Source organism: Symphalangus syndactylus, chromosome 5 (assembly GCF_028878055.3).
Source record: "Symphalangus syndactylus isolate Jambi chromosome 5, NHGRI_mSymSyn1-v2.1_pri, whole genome shotgun sequence".
Taxonomy (NCBI): Eukaryota; Metazoa; Chordata; class Mammalia; order Primates; family Hylobatidae; genus Symphalangus; species Symphalangus syndactylus.
The window spans coordinates 146146628-146172329 of NC_072427.2; the positions used below are offsets into that span (position 1 = coordinate 146146628).

General features: G+C 34.4%; 1 protein-coding gene across 5 annotated transcripts in view; it reads left to right on the forward strand.

Annotated features, from left to right (window-relative positions):
* The window catches only part of LOC129483393 (ovostatin-like), a 115229-nt gene that overhangs the window by 83811 nt on the left and 5716 nt on the right, over positions 1-25702 (forward strand). For all 5 annotated transcript variants that reach the window (XM_063640802.1, XM_055280717.2, XM_063640801.1 and 2 more), the window contains 17 exons: positions 12-157; positions 505-654; positions 1367-1537; positions 2462-2558; positions 5985-6081; positions 7256-7484; positions 9042-9168; positions 9533-9651; positions 10164-10215; positions 14116-14199; positions 17458-17634; positions 17830-17911; positions 20533-20689; positions 22499-22573; positions 22896-23061; positions 23261-23484; positions 24873-25088. In XM_063640802.1, the coding sequence (XP_063496872.1) occupies positions 12-157; positions 505-654; positions 1367-1537; positions 2462-2558; positions 5985-6081; positions 7256-7484; positions 9042-9168; positions 9533-9651; positions 10164-10215; positions 14116-14199; positions 17458-17634; positions 17830-17911; positions 20533-20689; positions 22499-22573; positions 22896-23061; positions 23261-23484; positions 24873-25088 (2369 nt within the window). The remainder of the gene's footprint in view (positions 1-11; positions 158-504; positions 655-1366; positions 1538-2461; positions 2559-5984; positions 6082-7255; positions 7485-9041; positions 9169-9532; positions 9652-10163; positions 10216-14115; positions 14200-17457; positions 17635-17829; positions 17912-20532; positions 20690-22498; positions 22574-22895; positions 23062-23260; positions 23485-24872; positions 25089-25702) is intronic.

A 25702-nucleotide genomic window follows, 5' to 3' on the forward strand; every position in this document is an offset into this window, starting at 1 on the left:
TCTTTTCACAGGGAGGAAGGGCATATTTTCCATTTCTATAGACGTTAGCCCTGAGTTAGTGCCCTCAGTAGATATGCTTGTCTATAGCTTGCATCCTGGAGGAGAAATGGTCACTGATAGCACCCAATTCCGAATTGAGAAATGCTTCGAAAATCAGGTAGGTGACAAAAATGATTCTTTTTTAATTTAGGGGAAAACTAAGGAGAACTTAAGAGAGTGTTGGGTTTAAACTCCCAATTTTTCATAGAATTGCAAAATGAAAAATAAAAGAAAGGTATGGAGAAGTTAATATGTTGGATGATTGAAGAGTAGCAGGATTATAGCATTCACTTTGGATATTGTTCCAAATCCAGTTGTTCCTAATAATAATATTATTAGGTGGGTAAAGCACAGAAAGCCCTTTTAACTTATGTGTGTTTTTAAAAAAGTTAAGAATAGTCTGAAAGATGATTCTTCTCATATGGCTTGCCATCCTTTTGCCCTTTTGTTTATTTTCATTTTCAGGTCAACTTAAATTTTTCTAAAGAAAAAAGTTTACCAGGATCCAATATCGATCTTCAAGTCTCGGCTGCTTCAAACTCTCTTTGTGCTCTTTGGGCTGTAGACCAGAGTGTATTGCTACTAAGGAATTATGGTCAGCTGTCAGCACAAACTGTGAGTGATGAAAACCACCTTTGTTTACCACCAACAGTATAGTTTTATGTCTTTACCTTTGGATAAAAACAGGATACCTTAAATAAACTAAAGGAGAAAGAAACTGGCCAGAGTTCCAGGCATAACAAATATTTTAGGTTAGAAATCATGTAAAATGACTCTACTCCAATTGTACTAATTCTCTTATGGAAAAAATGAGCAACACTTTTAAAAATAAATAACAATTGCTAAAGGTCTACTATTTGACACTTGCTTTACTGAGTATTCCCGTATCATTTAATTTTATTCTCATATTAATCAACCCTATAAAACTAATGCAGTATTCCCATTTTGATTAATGTCTAATCTTAGGCTCAGGGAGATTTAGTAAATTAACCGAGAACATTCTCTAACAATGTCCTTGAATGAGTCCTCAAAGAGTATTGAGCAGTGCCTTTATCTGGAATGTATTAAAATCCAGTTGAGCCTCATGGACTTTTTGTTAGTTTTAATGTGATTTAGCCAGCAATTATTTAACTGATTAAATAGTATTTCAAAGTTTTTACAGATCTAAGATCCTATACTTTCTCAATATGTGTTTATTTGTTATAGGTATGATGACAGTTCTACATAGGATATTCATAGGATTATATAGGTTATTTATATACTGCTTGTGGGGAAAAATGAATTGTTTTCTATAAAAAAATACAATTGATTCTTTTCTACCATCTAGGTGTATAGTCAGCTATATTCCAGGGAACTATATGGCTATTATTTCAGAGGACTTAACTTAGAAGATGGCCTTAAAATGCCGTGTCTTAAAGATGAACATATCCTTTACAATGGAATTTATTACACACCTGCATGGGCTGACTTTGGAAAAGATGGCTATGACCTTGTGAAGGTAAGGCAACTAAGTCTTAAAATGGTGAATATATGTGACAATATATAAATAAATAGAAATATTCATGGTGTGGGTTTTTAATCTCAGAATTCTTTGAGTACAAATTTACAATTAGTACTAATGTCTGAGAAATAATATCTCAAAGAATGTTATAATAGCAAAAAGACTTAATAAAGTTCTTATTATATTATAGTTATAATTATATAATAGTTATAATATAAAGTTATAGTTATTCTATATAGTTATAATAAATTATAAAGTTATAATATTTTTTAAAGTTGTATTAATATAATTTTATTTAAAAGTTATAATTATAAAGTTATAAGGTTATTATAATGTTATAATAAGGTTAAGTTATAAGGTTATTAGAACTTCAGTATAAAACTATAATAATATTTTAAATAACTAATAATATTATAATATTATGAAAAGAACTAATATGTGAGGGAATTATCAGCTTTCCTGACATAATGTTATGTACATTATGTACTAGTGTCTAATATAAATCCCCATTTTGCTCCTACGTCTACCCTCGAATTGATTTCTACTATTTTAAAGTATTCTACTGTATTTAAAGTGTTTATAAGTGAGATACTATCGCTAGTTCAACAAAAATGCCAAATTCAAAGTAGTGAAAGTACAGTGGGGTATGATATGAGATGTCTTTTTTTGTCCTCTCTTATTTAAAGGTTTTCATCAACAGCTCTTAATTATGAAAATAGAGCAAAAGCCATTAGAATTAGAGAAACTAAGGAACTCAAAGACATGAAATTTAGGAAATGTCAGTGAAGTATCTCTAAATATATGACAATTAGAGATGGAGAAATAAATAAGTGGAAATTGAAAATATACATAGAACAAAAAAACAATCCAGACTGCTAGTCTATGTTGTTATGTGATCTAAAATTGATTTTATCTTGAAAGGCAATGGGATTAAAGATTTTTACCAACTCTCACCTCCGGAAACCAGTATTGTGCAAGGATTCTAACCATCTTGACCATACTGATTACATATCCTCAGGTAAGTCACAGTCTAATGTGACGGGCAGGTGACAGGTTATAATCTCTTAATGCTTTTAAACTGATTGGGAAAAGAGGGGAGGTGATTATTTTCTTTTGCTTTGTCTTTTAATTCATTTAATGTAGCTATCGTATCAGATGTTAGAAATACAGTGAGAATAATGCAGGTAAATCTTTATACTCATGAAGTTTACATTGAATTTGGGATGCAGACAATATACAAATGACTGCATATTGTCATTTGTGTATTTCTTGTGTTGCTGTAAAGAAATACTCGAGGCTGGGTAATTTACAAAGAAAATAGGGGCCAGGTATGGTGGCTCATGCCTGTAATCCCAGCACTTTGGGAGTCTGAGGGAGGCAGATCACCTGAGGTCAGGAGTTCGAGACCAGCCTGGCTAACATGGTGAAACCCTGTTTCTACTAAAAATACAAAAAATTAGCCAGGCGTGGTGGTGCACCCCTCTAATCCCAGCTACTCGGGAGGCTGAGGCAGAAGAATCGCTTGAACCCAGGAGGCAGAAGTTGCAGTGAGCCAAGATTGTGCCGTTGCACTCCAGCTTGGGCAACAAGAGTGAAACTCCGTTTCAAAAAAAAAAAAGGAAAGAAAGAAAGAAAATAGGTTAAGTTGGCTCACAGTTTTGCAGGCTGTACAGCAAACATGGTGCTGGCATCTGCTCGGTTTCTGGGGAGGCCTCAGAAAACTTACAGTCATGGTGAAAGACAAGGGGGAGCAAGTGTCTCACGTGGCCAATATGGGAGCAAGAAGAGGAGAGGCGTCACACACTTTTAAACAATCAGATCTCACAAGAAGTCACTCACCATTGCAAGAACAGCACCAAGCAATGAAGGATCTGCCCCCATGACCCAAACACTTCCTGCCAGGCCCCACCTCCAACACTGGGGATAACATTTCATCCTGAGATTTGAGGGGACAAATATTCAAACTATATCAATGGCATAATTTCAGATAGTATTAAGTGCTCTGATAGTTAATCTTTCCTGAATTATTGCTACATACCAAGCAACATTCTAAGCATTTTACAAATGTCAACCCATTTATTCATCACAGTCTATAGATTAGAAGCTATTATCTGCAATTTATCAATGAGAAAAATGAAGCTTAGGCAGGTTAAGTAACTTGTCCAATGCAACAGATGCTAAATAACAGAGATGGGATTATAATCCAGACATTCTGATCCCAAAGTCCATGTTTCTCTATCGTGAGTTACTATCTCTCAAAGAACTACTGTAAGGAAAATAAAACAAGATAAAGGAAAACAACAGAACATCAGGATGCTATTTTAAATAAGATAGTCAGAGAAAACCTCTATGAAGAAGTGACCTTCAATCAGAAACCTGATCAAAGACTGTACAGAAAAGCCCGGTAATATTTAAAAATAGGCAAAAAATATAAAGACATGATACAAAAAAGGGGAAACAGATAAGAACGGTATGGAGAAATATTTAACCTCATTAATAATCAGAAAAAAATTTAAATGAACATCAAGAAGCTGGTTAACACATTTGCCAATGGTGAAAAGAAAGAAAATTCAAATGGTAATTGTTATTCAAACAAGGCAAACGGGTGCACTGTATCTACTACTGGTGGGATTATAAGGTGGTACAGACATTGTGTGGGGTCTCATAGTACTTAAATTAATAGGCATATACCTTCAAATACAGCAGTTAAACTTCTTGGCATAAACACCAAGGCCTACAACTCAAGTCCATGTGAGGACATGCATGCTATGTAATATGTGGTGCATTCTTGGTTGTACCAGCATGGAATGGAGATAACCTAGGTGACCATAACTAAAGGGATGGATTAAGTAATATGTGGTAAATACCGGCTATGGAATATTGGGAAGCACTAAGAAATAACATAAGTAAATTTTAAGAAGGAAGTTTTAAGTGGGAAAAGTAAGAAACATAGTAATATCTGAATTATAAAATTGTTTATATGAGTTTAAAATAAACATACTGAGCAAAGTTACATGTTGATGAAAAATTTGTACAGATCCGGCATATATACAAAATACATTAGAGTGCTAGAAAATGGAGGGGAGGGATGCTTCAGGAAGAGGGCAGCAAATAATATTTAAATATTATATGTATTATATATTTGCATATATAATATATTAAATTTTATGTATATTATATAAGATGTATTAAATAAAATATATCTTATATAATAAAATACATTTTATATTATATATTTTAAATATATTATATAATATATAATACGTATTATACATTTGTTTATTGATAAATATAAAGATAGGTGAAAATTAGGAAAAACAAATCAACACAGATCATCATCTGTGTACAAGGTTATTCCTAAAACCAGCAAATAACTAATAGCTTTCGCTAGCACTGATTTGCAGTAGTCCTGAACAAATCCAATAGGCCAATATTAAGTGCTGAAACTGTGCAGCCCAATTGTGATTGAGACCAGAAATATACCATTATACCTCTACACATGAATGGGGGCTGGAACTGTGGAATGGCTGCAAGCCCACAGACAAAACTGGAAATAAAGAATCATAAGGCTGTTGCAATTTAAAGTTTACCCATTCAACCTCCTATTGAATAAGTTCTCACATTGAAGCCTTATAGACCTCTAAGCAATATTTATACTTTGAAAGACTATGAAAGATGGTACACGAACAGTAACCCAAGGAATTTACATTGGACGCTAAACGGGAAACTGAGTAATAAGAAAAATAAATTAAAATGAGCATTGTATTGAGATATTCAGATGAAGTGGGAATTGGTGGTAGAGGTCAAAGGGAAAGTTGATTTTATTTTTAATCTTTTAATTATTTTATAGGATAGTGTATTTTCATATTACTTGTGTAATGTATTTTTAGGTACAATATAACAAAATATCACTGATAGATTATTTCAGGGATGAATAATTTATAATATCTTAATTTTTAATAAACATCTGTGAAATATTCATATATTATTCACCAAATGTAAGACATACCTAAATAGACTCTTAAAGCTTTGTCAAAGATTATTATGAAGATTGAATGAGTTTATATATGTAAAAGGCATTTTTGATCATGACTGAGAAATAGCAATAAATCAATAAATGTTGGCTGCTATTATTATTAAATCTCGTCCTCAGAACATAACTTCATTTGCTAAGAAGTTAAATCTGACTTTTTAGATATGAAATAGCTAATTATTTTTTATGTTGCTTTGCCTTTCTCCAGATAAAATTTTACTTTTTTATTTTAAAGTTTCATTTTATTTTTAATTGATAGATAACTGTATATGAGTTATAATGTGATGTTTCAATACATTTATGTATTGTGAAATGATCACATCATGCTAATTAGCATTTCCATTAGTTCAAATACTTATAATTTTTTTGTAGTGATAACATTCTTATAGATATTTCTTTATATTCATATAGAGGCTTATACAATTTCAGACAGCAAGAGTGAATTTTATGGTGAAACTCTGAGAAAATCATTTCCTGAAACTTGGGTTTGGAATCTTATTACAACTAAGTGAGTATTTTAATTGCATTTTTCTTCATTTAATTTTTCTTTTTGTCTGAGTGAAAGACAATATTCATATTTGCCAGCCTTACGGAAATAAATATGTGCCCAAGACTGAAAACTAAGAGAGTGTCAAAAATTCTGCAGAGCCTGTGATAGGATTCTAACTTCTCTTTTTTCTTCCTTTCACTTTCTCCTTTTATTTTTTCCGTATTTCTTTTTCTTACTCTATTATGTGTTATCATTTATTTTTTATAAGAACTTGGATGTTGTTGGAAGGAAAGTTGTATGGGAGACTATAAAGCAGACTGAAATTTTTGTTGTATGACATGATGAACATAATATTCAGCAAATCCATATGGAGGTAAGGGAGAAAGGAGAAAGAGGAGAAAAGAAAATGTAAAAGAGGAAGAAAAAAGGAAATAAGAGGAGGAAGAAGAGGAGGAAAGGAGGTTGGAAAAAATAAAGTTCCAAGTAGGTGCCATAAAAATTTCAAGTATAAGGCTAATGTGCACACTTTAAACTTAACTGTATTATATGGCTCAAGTTTCTATACTTATCAGTAAAGTTGGATAAATGTGATAGCAATGACTTATAAGTAAACTAAAGTTGGGCAAATTGCTAATTTAGATATTCTGAGTAAATTAAATGAGTCATTAATTCATGTCTCCTGCTCACTCAAACATTTCCAAATATTTTGGTGTTAAAGACCACGCACAGTGTCTACTGATAATGAAAGACAGAAATGCACAGAGATGAAAGTATCTTTCTCAGTGTTTCATAAGAAAGTAAAAGATTAATGCCCATGTCGAGTATTTTAATAGTTCATAATTTTTCAGGGTTTATAAGAAAAGACATAGAACTGTAAAATTTAAAATAAAATTAAAAGATGAGATCTCAAAATTAAGAAACAGTAGAGTCAAAGATGACTCAAAGGTAAGGAAAGCTAACGCACTGGACGCAAAAGCTTAGTGTTGAGCTTCTTTACAGGTAAGGTATAATATGGAGCACAACAGAGGAAGGATGGGATAAAAAAAAAGAGAATTTGCCTATTGTAGTTGAGCAGACCATCGAACCATCAAAAGAAGAAATGTAAAGTTCCAAGGAAGTGGAGTGATCTAATTATACATGTGTTATATAGTGACAGCTTCTCTCTGAATCTGTAAGCTGTCTCTTTTATTAGCTCCTCAGGTGCAGCCAACCTTAGGCTTACTGTTCCGGATACCATTACACAATGGAAGGCCAGTGGATTCTGCATGAATGACAAAGCTGGATTTGGCCTCTCCCCAACTGTCTCCATGACAGCTTTTCAGCCCTTCTTTGTGGATCTCACTCTGCCCTATTCGGTGGTTCGAGGAGAAGCATTCACTCTGAAGGCCAATGTCTTCAACTATCTGAAGAGGTGTATTCAGGTACCAGCTCTTCTTAGTAAATAGCAAGTTCTTCCCTATGTAAATTATCTTCAAATATCAGTTGCCTGATGATAAGAACTTGTCTTTCCTTCCCAAGTTTTTAAAAAACATTAACAAGCTCTAGCAACCACTACATGTGGGGTCTAGATGTATAAATTATTATATCTAGGTGGCTGGCTGAACATAAAAGAACTTAAGACAAGCTCTATGGTGTAAGCTACTTTTTATTATTGTGTGTGAGGGGAGGGTGGGTGGAAATGATTGGATGAAGAGATCCCTAGAACTTTTGATTCTTTAACATATTCAGTAATTTTATGTATAAGACCCTTTTGAAGCCAAAGGAGTTGTGAATAATTGCACTGGATATTATCAAATTAGATTTTAAGTTTGTTTACCTTTCACCTTTGGGGTACATGAGGACATGCAAAATATGTGACAGCTTAGGGGTTTCATAGGCTCTTGAGAGCTGAGCAATAGCTATGGAAAAAAAACCCCAGCAATTTCACAGTAGAAAAAACACAAACATTTCTATGTGGGTTTATTTCTTGGTTTTTGCACTGTCTAGTTCTGTCGCTTTGAACAAGGTAGTAACCTCCATCAGCCTCAGTGTATCTGGTGTAAAATGCTGTTAGTAATACATATTTGGCTGGGTCCTTAATGATAATTGAATGAAGTAATGTAAACCATGAGCTTTATACAATACACTGCAAATAATAGGCATTCACGTTTGTTTCCCATCTCTTTAACTTTTACCAAAATAACAAATTTCAACTAGATCTATAATAATAACGTGGCCTTTGATTGTTGCATTAGCTCATCTCTTTCAATGGTTTTCAATATGGTATGATCCCCAAACCCAACCTTTTGTTGACATCCAATTATTTGGTGAGCATCAGTAGAGAGTAGTGACAAAATGACATACCCAAAGTGCCAAGTAATAGACCTAATCAACATATTTTACTTTAAGTGATATTGTTTACTAAAAAAAAAATCAAGCAGGCAGAACTATTCAGTTTATTAGGAAGCTATTTTTTAGGAAAAAATAAAAATACATTTTTCATATTCAGGAAAGTTTGTTTTTGCTTCCTTGTTAGTCAAGTTTTATTTGTGAGCCTGAGTTGTGATGCAGTCTTCTAGATGCTTTGTATCTGTTATTTGCCATAGCACATACTACTGTGAACTATAGATGACAATGGCCTCAATTTACAGAAAAGAAAAAGCAAACAGGCTCTCAAGAGCTTATGATAACTTGGCCAACCCAAATTGGTCAAAACATCTGCTTATTCTGCTGTAGTTCTGTAAAGTAATGCATTATTATATAAGACCTAAGTACTGGTTTTTCAGAGTAATTAGTCACTAAGTGCTAAAGGTCAAATTATAACTCTGTAGCAAAACTTTGAAGGTCACATGGTTTGGAAACCATTCTTTCCACAGCAGAAAATTATGAAAGGTGGGGAACTTCCTATCTAACTTCTCAGACATACATGACTATGCTATGTTTATGTATGGAAAAGATGAAATACTTTTTCTCTCTCTTTCCTTATCTGGCCCTCATAGGTTAATACTGTACTGAAAGCATCTAGTGTTTACCAAGCCAGACTTCTCTCAACTGAACATGAAAATATTTGTATATGTGGCAATGAGAAAAAATCCTTTACTTGGCTGGTTACCCCCCAAACACTGGGTAAGATTTGCAGTTATTATATGTTTTTACATCCCTTTGTAAATCCCCCTAAGAGCTCATGTTGGACTATTTCTCTATGATAGGCAATTTACCCATTACTTACCACCACCACTTATCCATTCTTCCATTCCTTATGACAGTACTTCTGTTTCACAACCCAAGACCAATATGCCTGGGGACAGGGGTGGGGAGTTGGAATCAAGTCTTGACTTTAAGAGTTTTTATTTTCCAGGTCATATTTTATTCTCTCCCCAGTTAAATTTCAATTATTTTAACAATTTACCTCAACATAGAGTTCAAAATGATTTCTGCCTCCTTGTATCTTCATTCAAATAACTGCCATTTACATTTTCTGCCACTTAAGGTACAGTCAACCTCACTGTCACTGCTGAAACTCTGCAAAATAGTGGCTGCAGGAATGGGTCATCCACAGCTCCAGACATTGGCTGGAGGGATACACTGATCAAACCCTTGCTGGTAGAGGTATGACCTCAGAGTAAAACTTATGGGCCTTGAGGAAAACAATCTGTCTGTATTTCAAATTTATCTCCATTAAGAAGTTTAAAGTACAGCTTTCAGAGCCCATGGAAAGAGGAGTGAATCACTTATCCAAAGATAACACAATATTTCAATCAAATATTTGGAAAAGAAGGCCAGAGACAGACATTTCACCCACTTATGCAAATAATATTTAAAATCAACTGTATAATATTCTTGAAATAGAGGGAAAGAATTTTGGAGCTTGGAAGATCTTTATGAAAATCCTTGATTTTCATTTTAGTAACAGAGCTTATTGTGTAGCATGCAAAATTACATGGTTCATTTCTGCATTATCTTGGGTTTAATAATTCATAGATTTATGAATGGAATAAATTTTGAAGGTGATTTGTTCTATTTAGACATTATTATTAATTTATGAATATGCTGAATATTCAGAATATTGTTGATATGTGAAATTAATCATGACTACTTCCTTTTCTTCTTCCAACAATTAGCCTGAAGGTATTGAAAAGGAGATGACACAGGGCTCACTTGTTTGTACAAATGGCAAGTAGACACTTTTACGTGGTTTTGCTGACATGGCAATATTGAATGAAACTTTTATTTGTCTTTGTTTTAGAATAAAGGGTTTTATTATTTACCTTCTCAGAACATAGCTACTGGGGAAGATTAAATTACTTTCCAGTAATAAAACTTAATAATTCCACAAGCCAAAGCAAATTTTAAACTTTTAGTTCTTCCATATTGACTGTTCCCTAGTTCAGAAATTCAAGTATCCTTGACTTTAACCCTTATCTCTACCATTTAATTTCTCCCCATCCAACCCTTAATTTTGTCATTAAAAGGATGCAAGGCTGGTACAACATACGCAAATCAATAAACGTAATCCAGCATATAAACAGAACCAAAGACAAAAACCACATGATTATCTCAATAAATGCAGAAAAGGCCTTTGACAAAATTCAACAGCCCTTCGTGCTAAAAACTCTCAATAAATTAGGTATTGATGGGACGTATCTCAAAATAATAAGAGCTATTTATGACAAACCCACAGCCAATATCATACTGAATGGGAAAAAACTGGAAGCATTCCCTTTGAAAACTGGCACAAGACAGGGATGCCCTCTCTCACCACTCCTATTCAACATAGTGTTGGAAGTTCTGGCCAGGGCAATCAGGCAGGAGAAAGAAAGAAAGGGTATTCAATTAGGAAAACAGGAAGTCAAATTGTCCCTGTTTGCAGATGACATGATTGTATATCTAGAAAACCCCACTGTCTCAGCCCAAAATCTCCTTAAGCTGATAAGCAACTTTAGCAAAGTCTCAGGATACAAAATCAATGTGCAAAAATCACGGCCGGGCGTGGTGGCTCACGCTTATAATCCCAGCACTTTGGGAGGCCGAGGCGGGCAGATCACGAGGTCAGGAGATCAAGACCACACTGAAACCCCGTCTCTACTAAAAATACAAAAAAAATTAGCCAGGCGTGGTGGCGGGCGCCTGTAGTCTCAGCTACCAGAGAGGCTGAGGCAGGAGAATGGCATGACTCCGGGAGGCGGAGCTTGCAGTGAGCCGAGATTGCGCCACTGCACTCCAGCCTGGGCGACAGAGCGAGACTCCATCTCAAAAAAACAAACAAAAAAAAAAACACAAGCATTCTTATACACCAATAACAGACAAACAGCAAAATAATGAGTGAACTCCCATTCACAATTGCTTCAAAGAGAATAAAATACCTAGGAATCCAACTTAAAAGGGATGTGAAGGACCTCTTCAAGCAAAACTATAAACCATTGCTCAACAAAATAAAAGAGGATACAAACAAATGGAAGAGCATTCCATGCTCATGGATAGGAAGAATCAATATCGTGAAAATGGCCACACTGCCCAAGGTAATTTATAGATTCAATGCCATCCCCATCAAGCTACCAATGACTTTCTTCATAGAATTGGAAAAAACTACTTTAAAGTTCATATGGAACCAAAAAAGAGCCCGCATTGCCAAGTCAATCCTAAGCCAAAAGAACAAAGCTGGAGGCATCATGCTACCTGACTTCAAACTATACTACGAGGCTACAGTAACCAAAACAGCATGGTACTGTTACCAAAACAGAGATACAGACCAGTGGAACAGAACAGAGCCCTCAGAAATAATACCACACATCTACAACTATCTGATCTTTGACAAACCTGACAAAAACAAGAAATGAGGAAAGGATTCCCTATTTAACAAATGGTGCTGGGAAAACTGGCTAGCCATATGCAGAAAGCTGAAACTGGATCCCTTCCTTACACCTTATACAAAAACTAATTCAAGATGGATTAAAGACTTAAATGTTAGACCTAAAACCATAAAAACCCTAGAATAAAACCTAGGCAATACCATTCAGGACATAGGCATGGGCAAGGACTTTATGTCTAAAACACCAAAAGCAATGGTAACAAAAGCCAAAATTGACAAATGGATCTAATTAAACTAAAGAGCTTCTGCACAGCAAAAGAAACTACCATCAGAGTGAACAGGCAACCTACAGAATGGGAGAAAATTTTTGCAATCTACTCATCTGACAAAGCGCTAATATCCAGAATCTACAAAGAACTTAAACAAATTTACAAGAAAAAACAAACAACCCCATCAACAAGTGGGTGAAGGATATGAACAGACACTTCTCAAAAGAAGACATTTATGCAGCCAACAGACACAGAAAAAATGCTTATCATCACTGGCCATCAGAGAAATGCAAATCAAAACCGCAATGAGATACCATCTCACACCAGTTAGAATGGTGATCATTAAAAAGTCAGGAAACAACAGGTGCTGGAGAGGATGTGGAGAAATAGGAACACTTTTACACTGTTGGTGGGACTATAAACTAGTTCAACCATTGTGGAAGACAGTGTGGCGATTCCTCAGGGATCTAGAACTAGAAATACCATTTGACCCAGCCATCCCATTACTGGGTATATACCCAAAGGATTACAAATCATGCTGCTATAAAGACACATGCACTCATATGTTTATTGCGGCACTATTCACAATAACAAAGACTTGGAACCAACCCAAATATCCAACAACGATAGACTGGATTAAGAAAATGTGGCACATATACACCATGAAATACTATGCAGCCATAAAAAATGATGAGTTTATGTCCTTTGTAGGGACATGGATGAAGCTGGAAACCATCATTCTGAGCAAACCATCACAAGGACAAAAAACCAAACACCGCATGTTCTCACTCATAGGTGGGAATTGAACAAGGAGAACACTTGGACACAGGAAGGGGAACATCACATACCAGGGCCTGTTGTAGGGTAGGGGGAGGGGGGAGGGATAGCATTAGGAGATATACCTAATGTAACTGACGAGTTAATGGGTGCAGCACACCAACATGGCACATGTATACATATGTAACAAACCTGCATGTTGTGCACATGTACCCTAGAATTTAAAGTGTAATAAAATATATATATATAAAATAATAATAATAATAGTAATAATAATAATAACTATGACTCTAAAAGTTCTGTCAAAAGACCCCAACCAGGAAAGAATTTTCTCTACCTAATGTATTTAGGTACATTTCTCTACCTAATGTATTTAGGTACATATAGAATATGTACCTAAATACATTAGGGTCATTTCTAGGGCTTTCTCTTATCCTCCCACCTCTGAGCCAAATTCTGACAAGTCTTTTTTTTCTGATTACCACATCTTCTGAAGTCCATTACCTATCTGGGGCTTTGTCTCACATCTATTGCCTAAAAATATTTGTTTCCAACACTGCAACAATTAATTGCTCTATAAATAGTACCAGACTGCAACTGGATTGCTTTCTATTATCTACTTGATTTTGCTTTTGCCACCATTTATTTGTTTGTTTGAATGTTAGAAATATTAGAGGCCCCTAGAGTTAAGAGAAGCCAGAGATCTCATTTTATATTCCAATATTTTGTCACCTTAAGGAGCATACTCAGATAGTGGAGTATTTTAATACGAGTATGAAAATTACATTGAACCCAGTTCAAAAAGCCTGGGTTCAGATTCAGGGTCTTATTACTTACAATTAGGTGATGTTCCAAATTTATTTTCTTTTGGCCTAAGTATACTCTTCTAATGTGGGAAAAGCATCTGCTCTATTATCCTATAAGTTGTTTTGTGAAAATCCAATTAAATAATATGTACAAAAGTAAATTGGAATATACTTACCAAAGTTAAGGTTTCATTATATGTTAAATTGTAACTGATTGTGAAGAGTTTAAGTGAATATGATTAGTTATAATTATAGGAATCTCTTTGACCTTTTTTTCTGATTATTTTAGAATCTGGAATAGCCAATAAGTAGACATTAAAATCAAGAAGATAAATTATATTCAAAGTCAAAATCATGGTTTTTAAAATAAATGAGAGATCTGAATTAATAATTTCACTTTACTGTTTTCTAGGATCCACAGTATCTCAACCAGTAGTGCTAACTTTACCAGATAATCTTGTAAAAGATTCATCTAGAGCTTATTGGTCTGTCCTTGGTAAGTCTGCAAAGCAGTATAATACATAGGCTCGGAAAGAAGAGAAAAATTATACCTATTTCTGCCATGGTTCTGTTTTGTCATCTGCTTTAGACTCCATTTCTATCCTAAGAATTTTATAATTGAGGTTGTTATATATGACTAAGTACTCAACCACACCAAGAAATGAAGTGTCAGAGACTCCAAAGCACACACTCACTTTCCTTTCTTAAAGGCCATTTGATGTGACACATAAAGCATTTCTGGCTCATGTCTCATTTAAGGCTATCTCAGTAAGGAAAAACTTTGATGTTTTTTCACGAATGAGTGATTTTTAGAGCACAGCATGCTGAACTGGTTAACATCGATATTTTACTCCTTTTGCACTGAAATTACAACACTCAGGTAGGAGCTAACAGCATTCCACACAAAGGCAGTGGTCCCTGTGGGACAGTGAACAGAGCCGGGCAACGCGTCCTACTCGTAACTTACATGCCCTATGAACCTAGAACCCCAGTAACATGCCAACAACTGGAAAAGCTTAAGGGTAATAAGAACAATTGTAAGACATGTTTAGACATAGAAACATAAAATGTATGCCAAAATTAAGTAGAATATATTCCTGTCATTGTTCCCTTGTTAAAAAGGGAAAATTGCTTTCTTGCTCCTTCCAGATTTCAAAGATAGTTACCTCCATGATTTATTTCTATCATTTTTTAAAACACATCTGGACTGTTTAGCCCCTACCTTCTAGTCATCATCTATATACAGCCCAGATTAAAGACTTAAGGTGGACATCTAAAGAATATCGTACAGTGGAAGGAATTCTGCCCTCCATGTGGCATTATGGTTATATCTTGCATTGTTGCAGTAGAAGTATAGACCAGAAAAATACTCATGACGGAGGGGAAGAACACTCATCTTATATCAAGAACATCTTCCAGGCCGGGCATGGTGGCTCACGCCTGTAATCCCAGCACTTTGGAAGGCCGAGGCTGGCGGATCACGAGGTCAGGAGATCGAGACCATCCTGGCTAACACGGTGAAACCCCGTCTCTACTAAAAATACAAAAAATTAGCCGGGCGAGGTGGTGGGCACCTGTAGTCCCAGCTACGCGGGAGGCTGAGGCAGGAGAATGGCGTGAACCCCGGGGGGCGGAGCCTGCAGTGAGCCGAGATTGCGCCACTGCACTCCAGCCTGGGTGAAAGAGCGAGACTCTGTCTCAAAAAAAAAAAAAAAAAAGAACATCTTCCAGTATCAAACTAAAGAAGACCTGCGCTTACTTGAGCTTTTGGCTTTGAGCAAATAAGTCTCATTACCAAAATGATGTCCAACAAATAGAAGTCACAGACGCTGTACCATTATATCCAGCACCATCATTCTAAACCCCTCTTATTTTTAGGCTATCTTAATAGCAAATGGCTCAATTTCCATCTATTTAATGAGCCATTGAATTCAATTTGCTAGTTAGTATTTTGTTGAGGATTTTTGGGGTTTATATTCATCAGGGATCTTGGTCTGTAGTTTTCTATTCTTGTAATATCCTTGTCTGGTTTTGGTATCAGGGTAATACTAGACTTGTAAAATGAATTTGGAAGTATTACTTCCACTTTGATTTTTTAGAAGAGTCTAGTAAGAATTGATATTAGTTCTTTAAATATTTGGGAGAATTCAACAGGGAAGCCATCCAGTCCAGGACTTTTATTTGATGGGAGACCTTTGATTATTGATTAAATCTCCTTACTCACTATTAGTCTGCTCAGATTTTCTGTTTATAATTCAGTCTTAGTAGGTTATGTGTGTGTAGGAAAGTATCTACTTCTTCTAGATTATCAGTTTGTTGGCATATAATCGTTCATAGTAGTTTTATATGATCCTTTGTATTCCTGTGGTATAAGTTCTAATATCTCATCCTTCATTTATGGTCCTATTTATTTGAATCTTCATTCTTTTTTCTGATCTTCGGTAATGGTTTGTCGATTTCATTTATTTTCAAAAAGAAAAACTAGTTTCATTGATTATTTTTCTAGTCTCTACTTCATTTATTTCTGCTCTAATCTTTGTTATTCCCTTTTGCCACCTTTGGGCTTAGTTTTTTCTTTTTCTAGTTCCTTAAAGTGTAATATTAGCTTATTTATTTGAGATCTTTCTTATTTTTTGATATAGCAGTTTATCAATATACATTTACCTCTCCAGACTGCTTCTGCTGTATCCCATAAGTTTTAGTATGTTGTATGTCCATTTTCTTTTGTCTCAAGGTATTTTTTTATTTCCCTTTTGATTTCTTCCTTGACCCAGTGGGTATTCAGGCATGTGTTCAATTTCTACATATTTGTGAATTTTTGTCCTGTTATTTATTTCTAGTTTCATATCCTTGTGATTCAAAAAGATACCTGATATGATTTCAATCTTCGGACTGTGGAAGTTCTTTACAGTGGCAAAGCATAGTGGATAAGAGAACTGACTTTCCCAGAAGGCTGCCTTGGGTTTGAATCCCATATTCACCACTTGCTGTGTCACTTTGTGAAAATTGCTGAACTTCTCTGTGTCTCATTTCTTCATCCCTTAAGTGAAGATGATAGTATTACTTGTTTCATAGGATTGTTATAAAAATTAAATGAGTTAAGATGCTTAGACATCTCCAGATATGTAGTAAGTGCTACACAACTATTAGGTATTGGTAGAAAGTGTGTAGGGAAGTGGCCAAGTCCAGGCACTCTGAAGCACTATTTTGTATGCTCAATTCCTGACTCTGCTGTGTCTTTTCTGGATGATGCTGGAAAATTTTCAGCCTCTCTGTGCCTCAATTTCATTATAGATGAAAAAAATAGTACCCATTTGTAGTGTTATTATAAGCACTGAATGAATTAGTATGAGCAGAGTGCTTAGAACAGTGTCTGATAAATGGTAAGAGTTTTATAAAGGTTTATTTTGGACCCAAATCCTATTGTTTTTGAATTGATGATTGACCTGGAGTTTTCTACTTCACCCTGGGAGCTCTCCAGAAATTTTGATTCCCACAAACTATTGGGTTCTTCTGCTCTTGGCTGTGCTGCTTTGGATAACGTATCTCCACCATGGTTCTGAAAACAAGGCCCTGAGTTGTCTTGCTAATTCTGTAGCGTGAGCCCAACAAACAGAAGAGAAAGTAAGATCCAGATAATATTAAAAATAATTATTTTGAATATCTATGACATAGAGATATTGAATACATACTAATATTCTTTATCTTATCAAGTTTTATAAAGTCCTTCATATCGACTTGATTGATTTTTCAGGAGACATTCTCGGTTCTGCCATGCAAAACTTACAGAATCTTCTTCACCTGCCTTTTGGTTGTGGAGAGCAGAATATGGCCCTATTCACTCCCAATATTTACATCTTGGACTATCTGAGTCAGACTCAACAACTGACCGAAGAGATCAAATCCAAGGCTATTGGATACCTGGCCACAGGTAAAGCATCTAGAAGCCTTATTTTGCTTATCTCAGTTAAATCCCTGAATCCCAGCTGTTTTGCTTGTTAAGTACGTGAATGTATTTGTCTGTATGTGTACATCCACTTATAACTAACACAAATATTTGACTTATCCAACTTTTCTTCTCGATCATCCCTTTTAATTTGAAAAATAATATCTCTTCTTGTTTTAGGATATCAGAGGCAGCTGTCTTATAAACACTTCGATGGATCATATAGTACCTTTGGACATAAAGATCAACATGGACACACATGGTTTGAAGTTTTATTATTTATATCAGTTTAATTAGATGTTTCTAATTACTTCTAATCTACTTATTTTTTTCAAGTGATTTTTGAGAATTTTATAAAAGCTATGGATCTCCCTCCACAAACTATAAATATACAAACTTCCACACACATATGCACATTCTTCTAATAGGATTCTTGGGCTCTTGGGTTAAAGACTTACAGTATTTCTATCTTTTACTTACAAAAAAAATTATACATGATACATAAGCAAATTATTAGACAAAGTAACTCAATAGAGCAGGATAAAAGGTATGAAACTACATTTATTATACAAGCAAATTATTCCATTGAAACAATAATATCCCAACCTAAAGATAGTTTCAAGATTGTTTATGATAACTGATAGTGCCACTCAGAAATTGTTCTGTGTAGCTATGAATCCTCTTAATGAGACATTAAAAACCTATATTGGAGCAGAATCATAGTTGCTACAAATGGTGAAAAAAGCACTAAAACCAAAATAAATTAAGCAAAGATTGCATTATTATCGTAAGCCTAAAAGACAGGGTGATTAATGAGATGCAAGTTAAATTTTAAAATTTATTCCTTATATTATTAACTTTTATTTACAAATACATATTCACCCCTAGCTGCTATGTCCTGGGAACATCCTTGAGATACAAAAAGACAAATGCTAGTTATAATAATCATTATTGTTTCTTTTCTAATTGAGGGTAGTAAATTTCCATAATAGCTCAGTGAGGCAGATAGCATCATAACACCCATTTTACAAATAAAGAAACAGAAACACAATGTATTCGTTTGCTAGGTACCATAAAAAAGTACTGCAGACTAGATGACTTAAACAACAGAAATTTGTCTTCTTCTGATTCTGGAAGCTAGAAGTCCATGATTAAGGTGTTAATAAGGTTGACATTTTTTTGAGCCTGTCTTCTGGGCTTGGACATGGCTGTCTTCTCCCTGTCTTCTCATGGTCTTATCTCTGTGCATATCTGTGTCCAAATTTCCTCTTCTTATGAGGACACCAGTCATATTGTCATACTGGATTAGAGTCTACTCAAATGACGTCATTTTAACTTACCTCTTTGAAGACCCTATCTTTAAAAACAAGTCAAATTCTGCAGTACTGAGGTTTAGGGGCTCAACATATGAATTTGAATGAGGAGGCAACACAATTCTGCCCACAACCCACAGAGGTTAAATAATTTGTGCAAGTTCACATTGCCAATATTGTGGCAGAACTTGAATGTCTGTTCCAGAATGTGAACCTTCACTCACTACATAATTTTGCCGCTTGATAGTACATGACCTTTGACCCTGGGAAGTGTGGAGTATAGTGGGGAAAGGCAAGTAAGAAAAAAACATTAAAACACAACGTGATAAAAGCTGTAATAAAAATATGCACATAATCCTATGGAAGTATATAGGCACGGCAACTTTTCCAGCAATTGTGTGATGACATGTTTGGACTAAATGCAATGTATATTACACACATGGATGAATCTGACAGTGTTTACCTATTAGGAATGCCAGTCTACAAGGGAGAAGTTAACTAAACATAAACTATAGCTCGTTTTGGATGAGCCATTTAAACCCTGTAGACCCCGGGTTATCATGAAATGATAATAAGGCACACATGCCTCATCTTGGCCTCTAAGATATTTTTCTAGTTACAACATTCTATAATTTCCCAATAAGCTCTCAGGTGTTAAGAGAGGACAAGTGCAGGAATTCTAGTTTTGCTTCAGGTAGAGATAAAAGAATCTGGGAAGACGTTATAGAGAAGGTGACTCTTCATTGAGGGCATGAATGATGAATTCAGAGAAGGAGGAAGAGAAAGGATTTAAGTCAAATGGATGGAGACTTAATTTAAGTTATTAATCAGCAATATAGAAATTATTACCAAATCAGTAATATACAAATTAAACAAATCAGTAATATGCAAATTAATAAAAATATTACTCATATCTCAACAACTCATAAATAATCTCCATTAATGTTTTGGCAATATTTTCCTTCAATCTTTTTCTCCTATGCTTTATAAACATAATTGAGATTATCCTGTATGAGACTTTAGTCTTCCTTTCTTGAAACCTAACATTATTTATAATAACTTTGCTATGTCATTAGAATAATATAAATTATCCCTTAAGCCAAAGGGATGGGTGGGTGGACACATTTGGCTAGAATTTGAGAAAGGAATTTTCAGGATGTGAAACTGAAAAATCTAATTGAAGCAAGTTACACTTTTTTTTTTTTTTGAGATGGAATCTCGCTTTGTTGCCCAGGCTGGAGTACAGTGGTGTGATCTCGGCTCACTGCAACCTCCGCCTCCTGGGTTCAAGCGATTCTCCTGCCTCAGCCTCCCAAGTAGCTGAGAGGCACCTCCAAGCACCTGTAGGTGCATGCCACCACGCCCGGCTAATTTTCGTATCTTTAGTAGAGAAGGGGTTTTACCATATTGGCCAGCCTGGTCTCGAACTCCTGACCTTCAGCCTTGCAAAGTGCTGGGATTACAGGCGTGAGCCACCGTGCCTGGCCAGAAGCAAGTCACACATTTTAATGAGAATTCACCTGCCTCTCAATGGTTGTTATAATATGCACTGTATATCATTTTTTTCCAGGCTCACTGCATTTGTTTACAAGTCATTTGCACAGGCTAAACGTTACATTTATATCGATGACAAAGTTCAATCCCAAACTCTTATTTGGCTCTTAAATATTCAGAAGCCAGATGGCTGCTTCCTAAATTTTGGCAAAGTCTTCAACAATGCTTTGAAGGTACTGATGAGATTCTATATTACAGTTTTCTATTCTTTCATCATAATTGTTTAGTGAATCCCAAACTACTACTGAAGAAATTGGTAAAAATTGTTGAACTGGAATTTCTACTAGCATAAACTAATTATCTTGAAAGCCAATAAAATGTTTCTTTATAGCAAATGGAATATTTTCTTTCCTTCAGTCAGGTTAAAAACTCTAGAAGATTCTAACAGTAATTGTGGTGACTGGGGGCAGGGTACAGTTGCAGGATTATTAGTAAAAATGTGAACGAAGAAGTAACAGAACCTGGGTAATTCTTAATAGTTTAGTGCTTTATCACTTAAGAAATTCTTTATTAATATTGTTTTATTATTAGAATTCAATTTGTTTTGCTCTTATTTGCTAATATCCCTGAGATAAGTGTTCATAATGAATATGCCTTTTATTTCTAAGTTTTTTAAAACTTATGTTTTCTTCATAATTATTATAGTAGTATTTATTTATTGAAAGTAGCTCAGAGAATTCTTATAAGGAATTAACCAAAATATTATTCATATGTCAACAACTCAGAAATAATCGCCATTAATGTTTTGGCAATATTTTCTTTTAGTCTTTTTACCTGTGCTTTATAAACATAATTGAGATTATCCTGCATGAGTTTTTAGTCTTCCCTTCTTGAAACCTAACATTATTTATAATAACTCTGCCATGTCATTAGAATAACTTAAAAACATAAAATTAATAGCTCTCTATACATCATCATATGAATAAACCAAAACTTATTTATTACTCTTTCTTGAGGTTTCAGTAATGCTTAATAAACTCAAAATAATGTTTTGTTACTATTCTTATATGTAAATAGGCCCCTAGCTCATTATTGACTTAGGATAGCTCTCTAAAAGTGTAATTTTTTTAAGGTTCTGAAAAAATGTTACCAGACTGATTTTTAGTAAAATTGTGCCAATTTTGATTCTTTTTACATATAGAGTATCTAACTCATAGCACTACGGCTAACTCTGAGTAATATAAGTATGAAAACAAAAATCTTTGAAAATATAAAAGAAAAAAGATGGTGCTTAATGTCTATTTTTGTTTACAGGTCAATTGGTTCAAAAGTAAAATACATTTCATATGATTATTTTTGGTTTAATTTTTCTCCTTTGCAATTGCCCTTTAATCTTTGGAGCTAGTTTGATTTTCTTTGTAACTAATGTTATTGACCTGCTAGAATTTATTCAGTATGTTGTGTAATTTATATATAATTTACTTCTATATTCCAAATAGTTCACCACTTATCATGACACCTCTTGTTATTTAATGCTTTCTATTTCTACTGATTTTCGTGGCTAACTTTGTTACATTGTTTTCTGTACTTGATATTATTTCTTTCTGCTCTACCTGCTCTATTGATAAATCTACTGATTATACTACTATAAAATATTTCTATTTTATACTATACTCTTAATCATCATAATATCACAGCATGCATTTTTTTCATGATACTTTTTATATTATTTCTAGGGTAAATATGAGGGTGAGAACTGAATTAGAACTTTGCAGAACATTCTTTTCCTCCTTTGATTCTAAATGCCTTCTGAGACCCATAAGTTATTTTGATAAGTGATGTTCCTATTTCTATAAAATTTTGAGGTTTTTGTTCTCTATTTCCTAATTTTTATAAACAGTATTTTTTGAGGATATGAAAAACTTCACCTCCCAAAAATATAGGAAAAAACAACCAATCTGAGTTTTCAAATATATTTGATTTAGAAATACCCTTCCTCTAAATTCCATGAGACTGACATGTTACCCCTACATTTCATTCAGGGAAAAGAAGATGATGAAATCTCTCTAACTGCATATGTTATTAGTGCCCTGCTCGAAGCTGGCCACCCAGTCTCGGTATGTAGCCCACTGGTGATATCACTAACTTGCTTCTTATGAACTTAGAACATTTTATGCCAACAATATAGTAATAGGAACTAACACTATATGTTTGTAGCTACCACATATGCTGAATAATACGGGATCAATATCCTTCTGAATAGTCAAATTACACTGTGCAGATGGAACTATGTAGAAATTAAAATGAATGTGTTGCATTTGCCCTTTGAACATTTCAGCACAGACAAGATTCATTCCTAATTTTTTTCCAGCAATGATCATATCTACATCTGTGTTTTTGTGTGCACATTTGATTTTTTCTTTATTTTATTCTTTGCAGTTTATGGTTATTCAAAAGGGTCTCCAGTGCATAGAGACAATATCTAGAGAGAGAGCTATGACTACTTATGAGCAGGCTCTCCTAGCCTACACTTACAGTTTAGTAGGCTATGAAGACAAAAGGGAATTCTTCTTCAATGAGCTGAGCAAAAAAGCAAAAAGAGCAGGTGAGTGTTTTTTACTTTTCCTGGAGTAATATGCTGGATAAGTAGAATGATTGGCAGTGGGATAATTATCATCCTCTGATGTTTCTTTATTACCAGTTGTAAGGTTTGCACTCCCTCAAATACTGCCCATTTGACCACACACAGGTATATGCCATGCTTTGACACAGACACTGTTGAATTCCTTTCACTTTTTGGTCAGGTGGCTCCGTGTACTGGGAACTGGAAGAGTGGTTTTCTAAGGAAGAATCATCATCTTTCTACTACCCTCAGGCTTCCTCCGCAGATATAGAGATGACCTGTTATGGGCTGTTGGCTCTTCTTTCCAAGCCACGGCTGACTTCAGAAGAACTGTCCTATGCATCTCAGATTGTACATTGGGTGGCAAAGCAGCAAAACTCCCGTGGAGGTTTCTCCTCCACAAAGGTAACTCTATATCTTTGTAAAATTTCTAAGTACAAGAAAATTGAGCACCTGCTTTGCATTGGTGGTATTGGTCTTTAAATTTACATGTTACATTTATGCAATTAAATGTAATTGTTGTCACTATTAAACTTGCTATCATTTTTCAATTTGCTGTCTTTTAGGTTTTTTACAGATGTAGCATTTTATCTAGTAATAATCTCTAAATACTTATATATACTTTAATTTTTAAAATAAAAACTTAAGTACTAAGTTTAAAATAAAAACTTAAGTACTACTAAATGTTCTATATAAAATTAGCTATGATTTTATCAGAAAAGGCGTTATCAATTTGCATTATCATCAGCAGTGTGTACCTTTCATTATATAATTTCAAAATCATTTCTCTTGATCTGACACAATAAAAGTAGTAATTCATTCTGTATAAAAATAAATCTCCCTGGTTTCTACTTAGATAGAATATGCTTTCATTTTTTTAATGTTCTCTTTTATTTCATGTATTATAAATTTCCTGGTCATATCATTTGCACATTTCCTAATAGGGATATTAATCTTTTCCTTGATTATGTGTAAGACTTCTGAATATAGTAAAGATATTAACCTTACTAGTGCGGGTAACATCCTTGTCAACTTTTTATTTTTCTTCCAATTTTTATCATGCTTTAAATGTACACATTCTTTTCTTTTCATTTTCACTTAATGTAATTATTCTACTGAAGATTCTCAATTTAAAACTAAGAGTAGTACTCCACACAAAAAAGCATATAAATATATAACCAGACTTTTCTGTACTATGAATTAATTCATTGCATTTCAATTAGTAATTCATTTTATAGGATGTATTTTGATTTTATAGGATGTAATTTTATGGGATGTAATTTTGTAGGATGTATTTTGATAGATTTACAGTACAGACCTAACTTTAAATGTTCAGCCCGTTGTCTCATTGTCATTTATGTAATAATTAATTGTCCCAATGATTTGAAATGCTATTGTTATTGAAATATAAAGTCATATATATTTTGTCATCTTTTTAGTCTTTTTGTTTTTTCCATTGACATTTTGGCCTTGTTGTATGTTTTAATATTTGGTAAACCAAAGCCTGATTTGGTAGGCATTTAAAAAAATTTTTTCTTGGCATTTCATTACATTTTTATTCTATTAAGTGATGTTTTGTTTGTGTTAAAGAATTGGACGGAAATGTTGCCACAAACCCCATTTATTTTTTTAAATTATACAGCACCCAAGACAGTATAGTTCACAGAACAAAGCAAAATGCATGGAAAAAATGTAATAGCATTTTAAATTATTTTTAAATGAATCACAGCTGTATTTGACTGATTGCTAAATCCCATGGTATGCCTTAATACAATTTGCCATTCTTATTTTAGGATACCATTGTGGCTCTCCAAGCTCTGACTCTATTCCAGAGGCTCACTTTCTCTAAGAATAGACAAAATTCAGTGCAGATTTTCTCTGACCAAGGATTCAATACAGCCTTCCAAGTGAATGATAAGAATCATTTGCTGCTACAACAAATTCCATTGCCAACAACTAAGGGAAAGTATATGGTGGAAGTGAATGGCAATGGCTGTGTTTATGTGCAGGTAATTTTGGGCTTTTTCACCCCCAACTTATCAAAACTTACAATCTTAAGTGAAACTAGAAAGAATCGTATAACGATTAACTAGATTCAATAGTTTGTTCACATTTGGTCATTTTTGCTTCACCTTGTTTTGCTGAATTTTAAAGTAAATTAGAGTTGTCATGCCACCCCTAAATATGTTATGTATGGATCTCCAAAAAATAAGGATATCCAATTATGTAACTGCAATGTCATTATCAGGGCAAACACAAATTAACAATAGCTTGGCCAGGTGCAGTGGCTCACATCTGTAATCCCAGCACTTTGGGAGGCCGAGGTGGGCGGATCACTTGAGGTCAAGAGTTCGAGACCAGCCTGGACAACATGGTGAAACCCATCTCTACTAAAAATACAAAAATTAGCTGGGTGTGGTTGTGCATGCCTGTAATCCCAGCTACTCAGGAGGCTGAGGCAGGAGAATTGCTTGAACCTGGGAGACAGAGGTTGCAATGGGCCGAGATCATGTCACTGGACTCTAGCCTGGGCAACAGAGTGAGACTCCATCTCAAAAAATAAAATAAATAAATAAATAAATAACAATAGTTTGTATTATGACATAATTTAATTATCAAACCT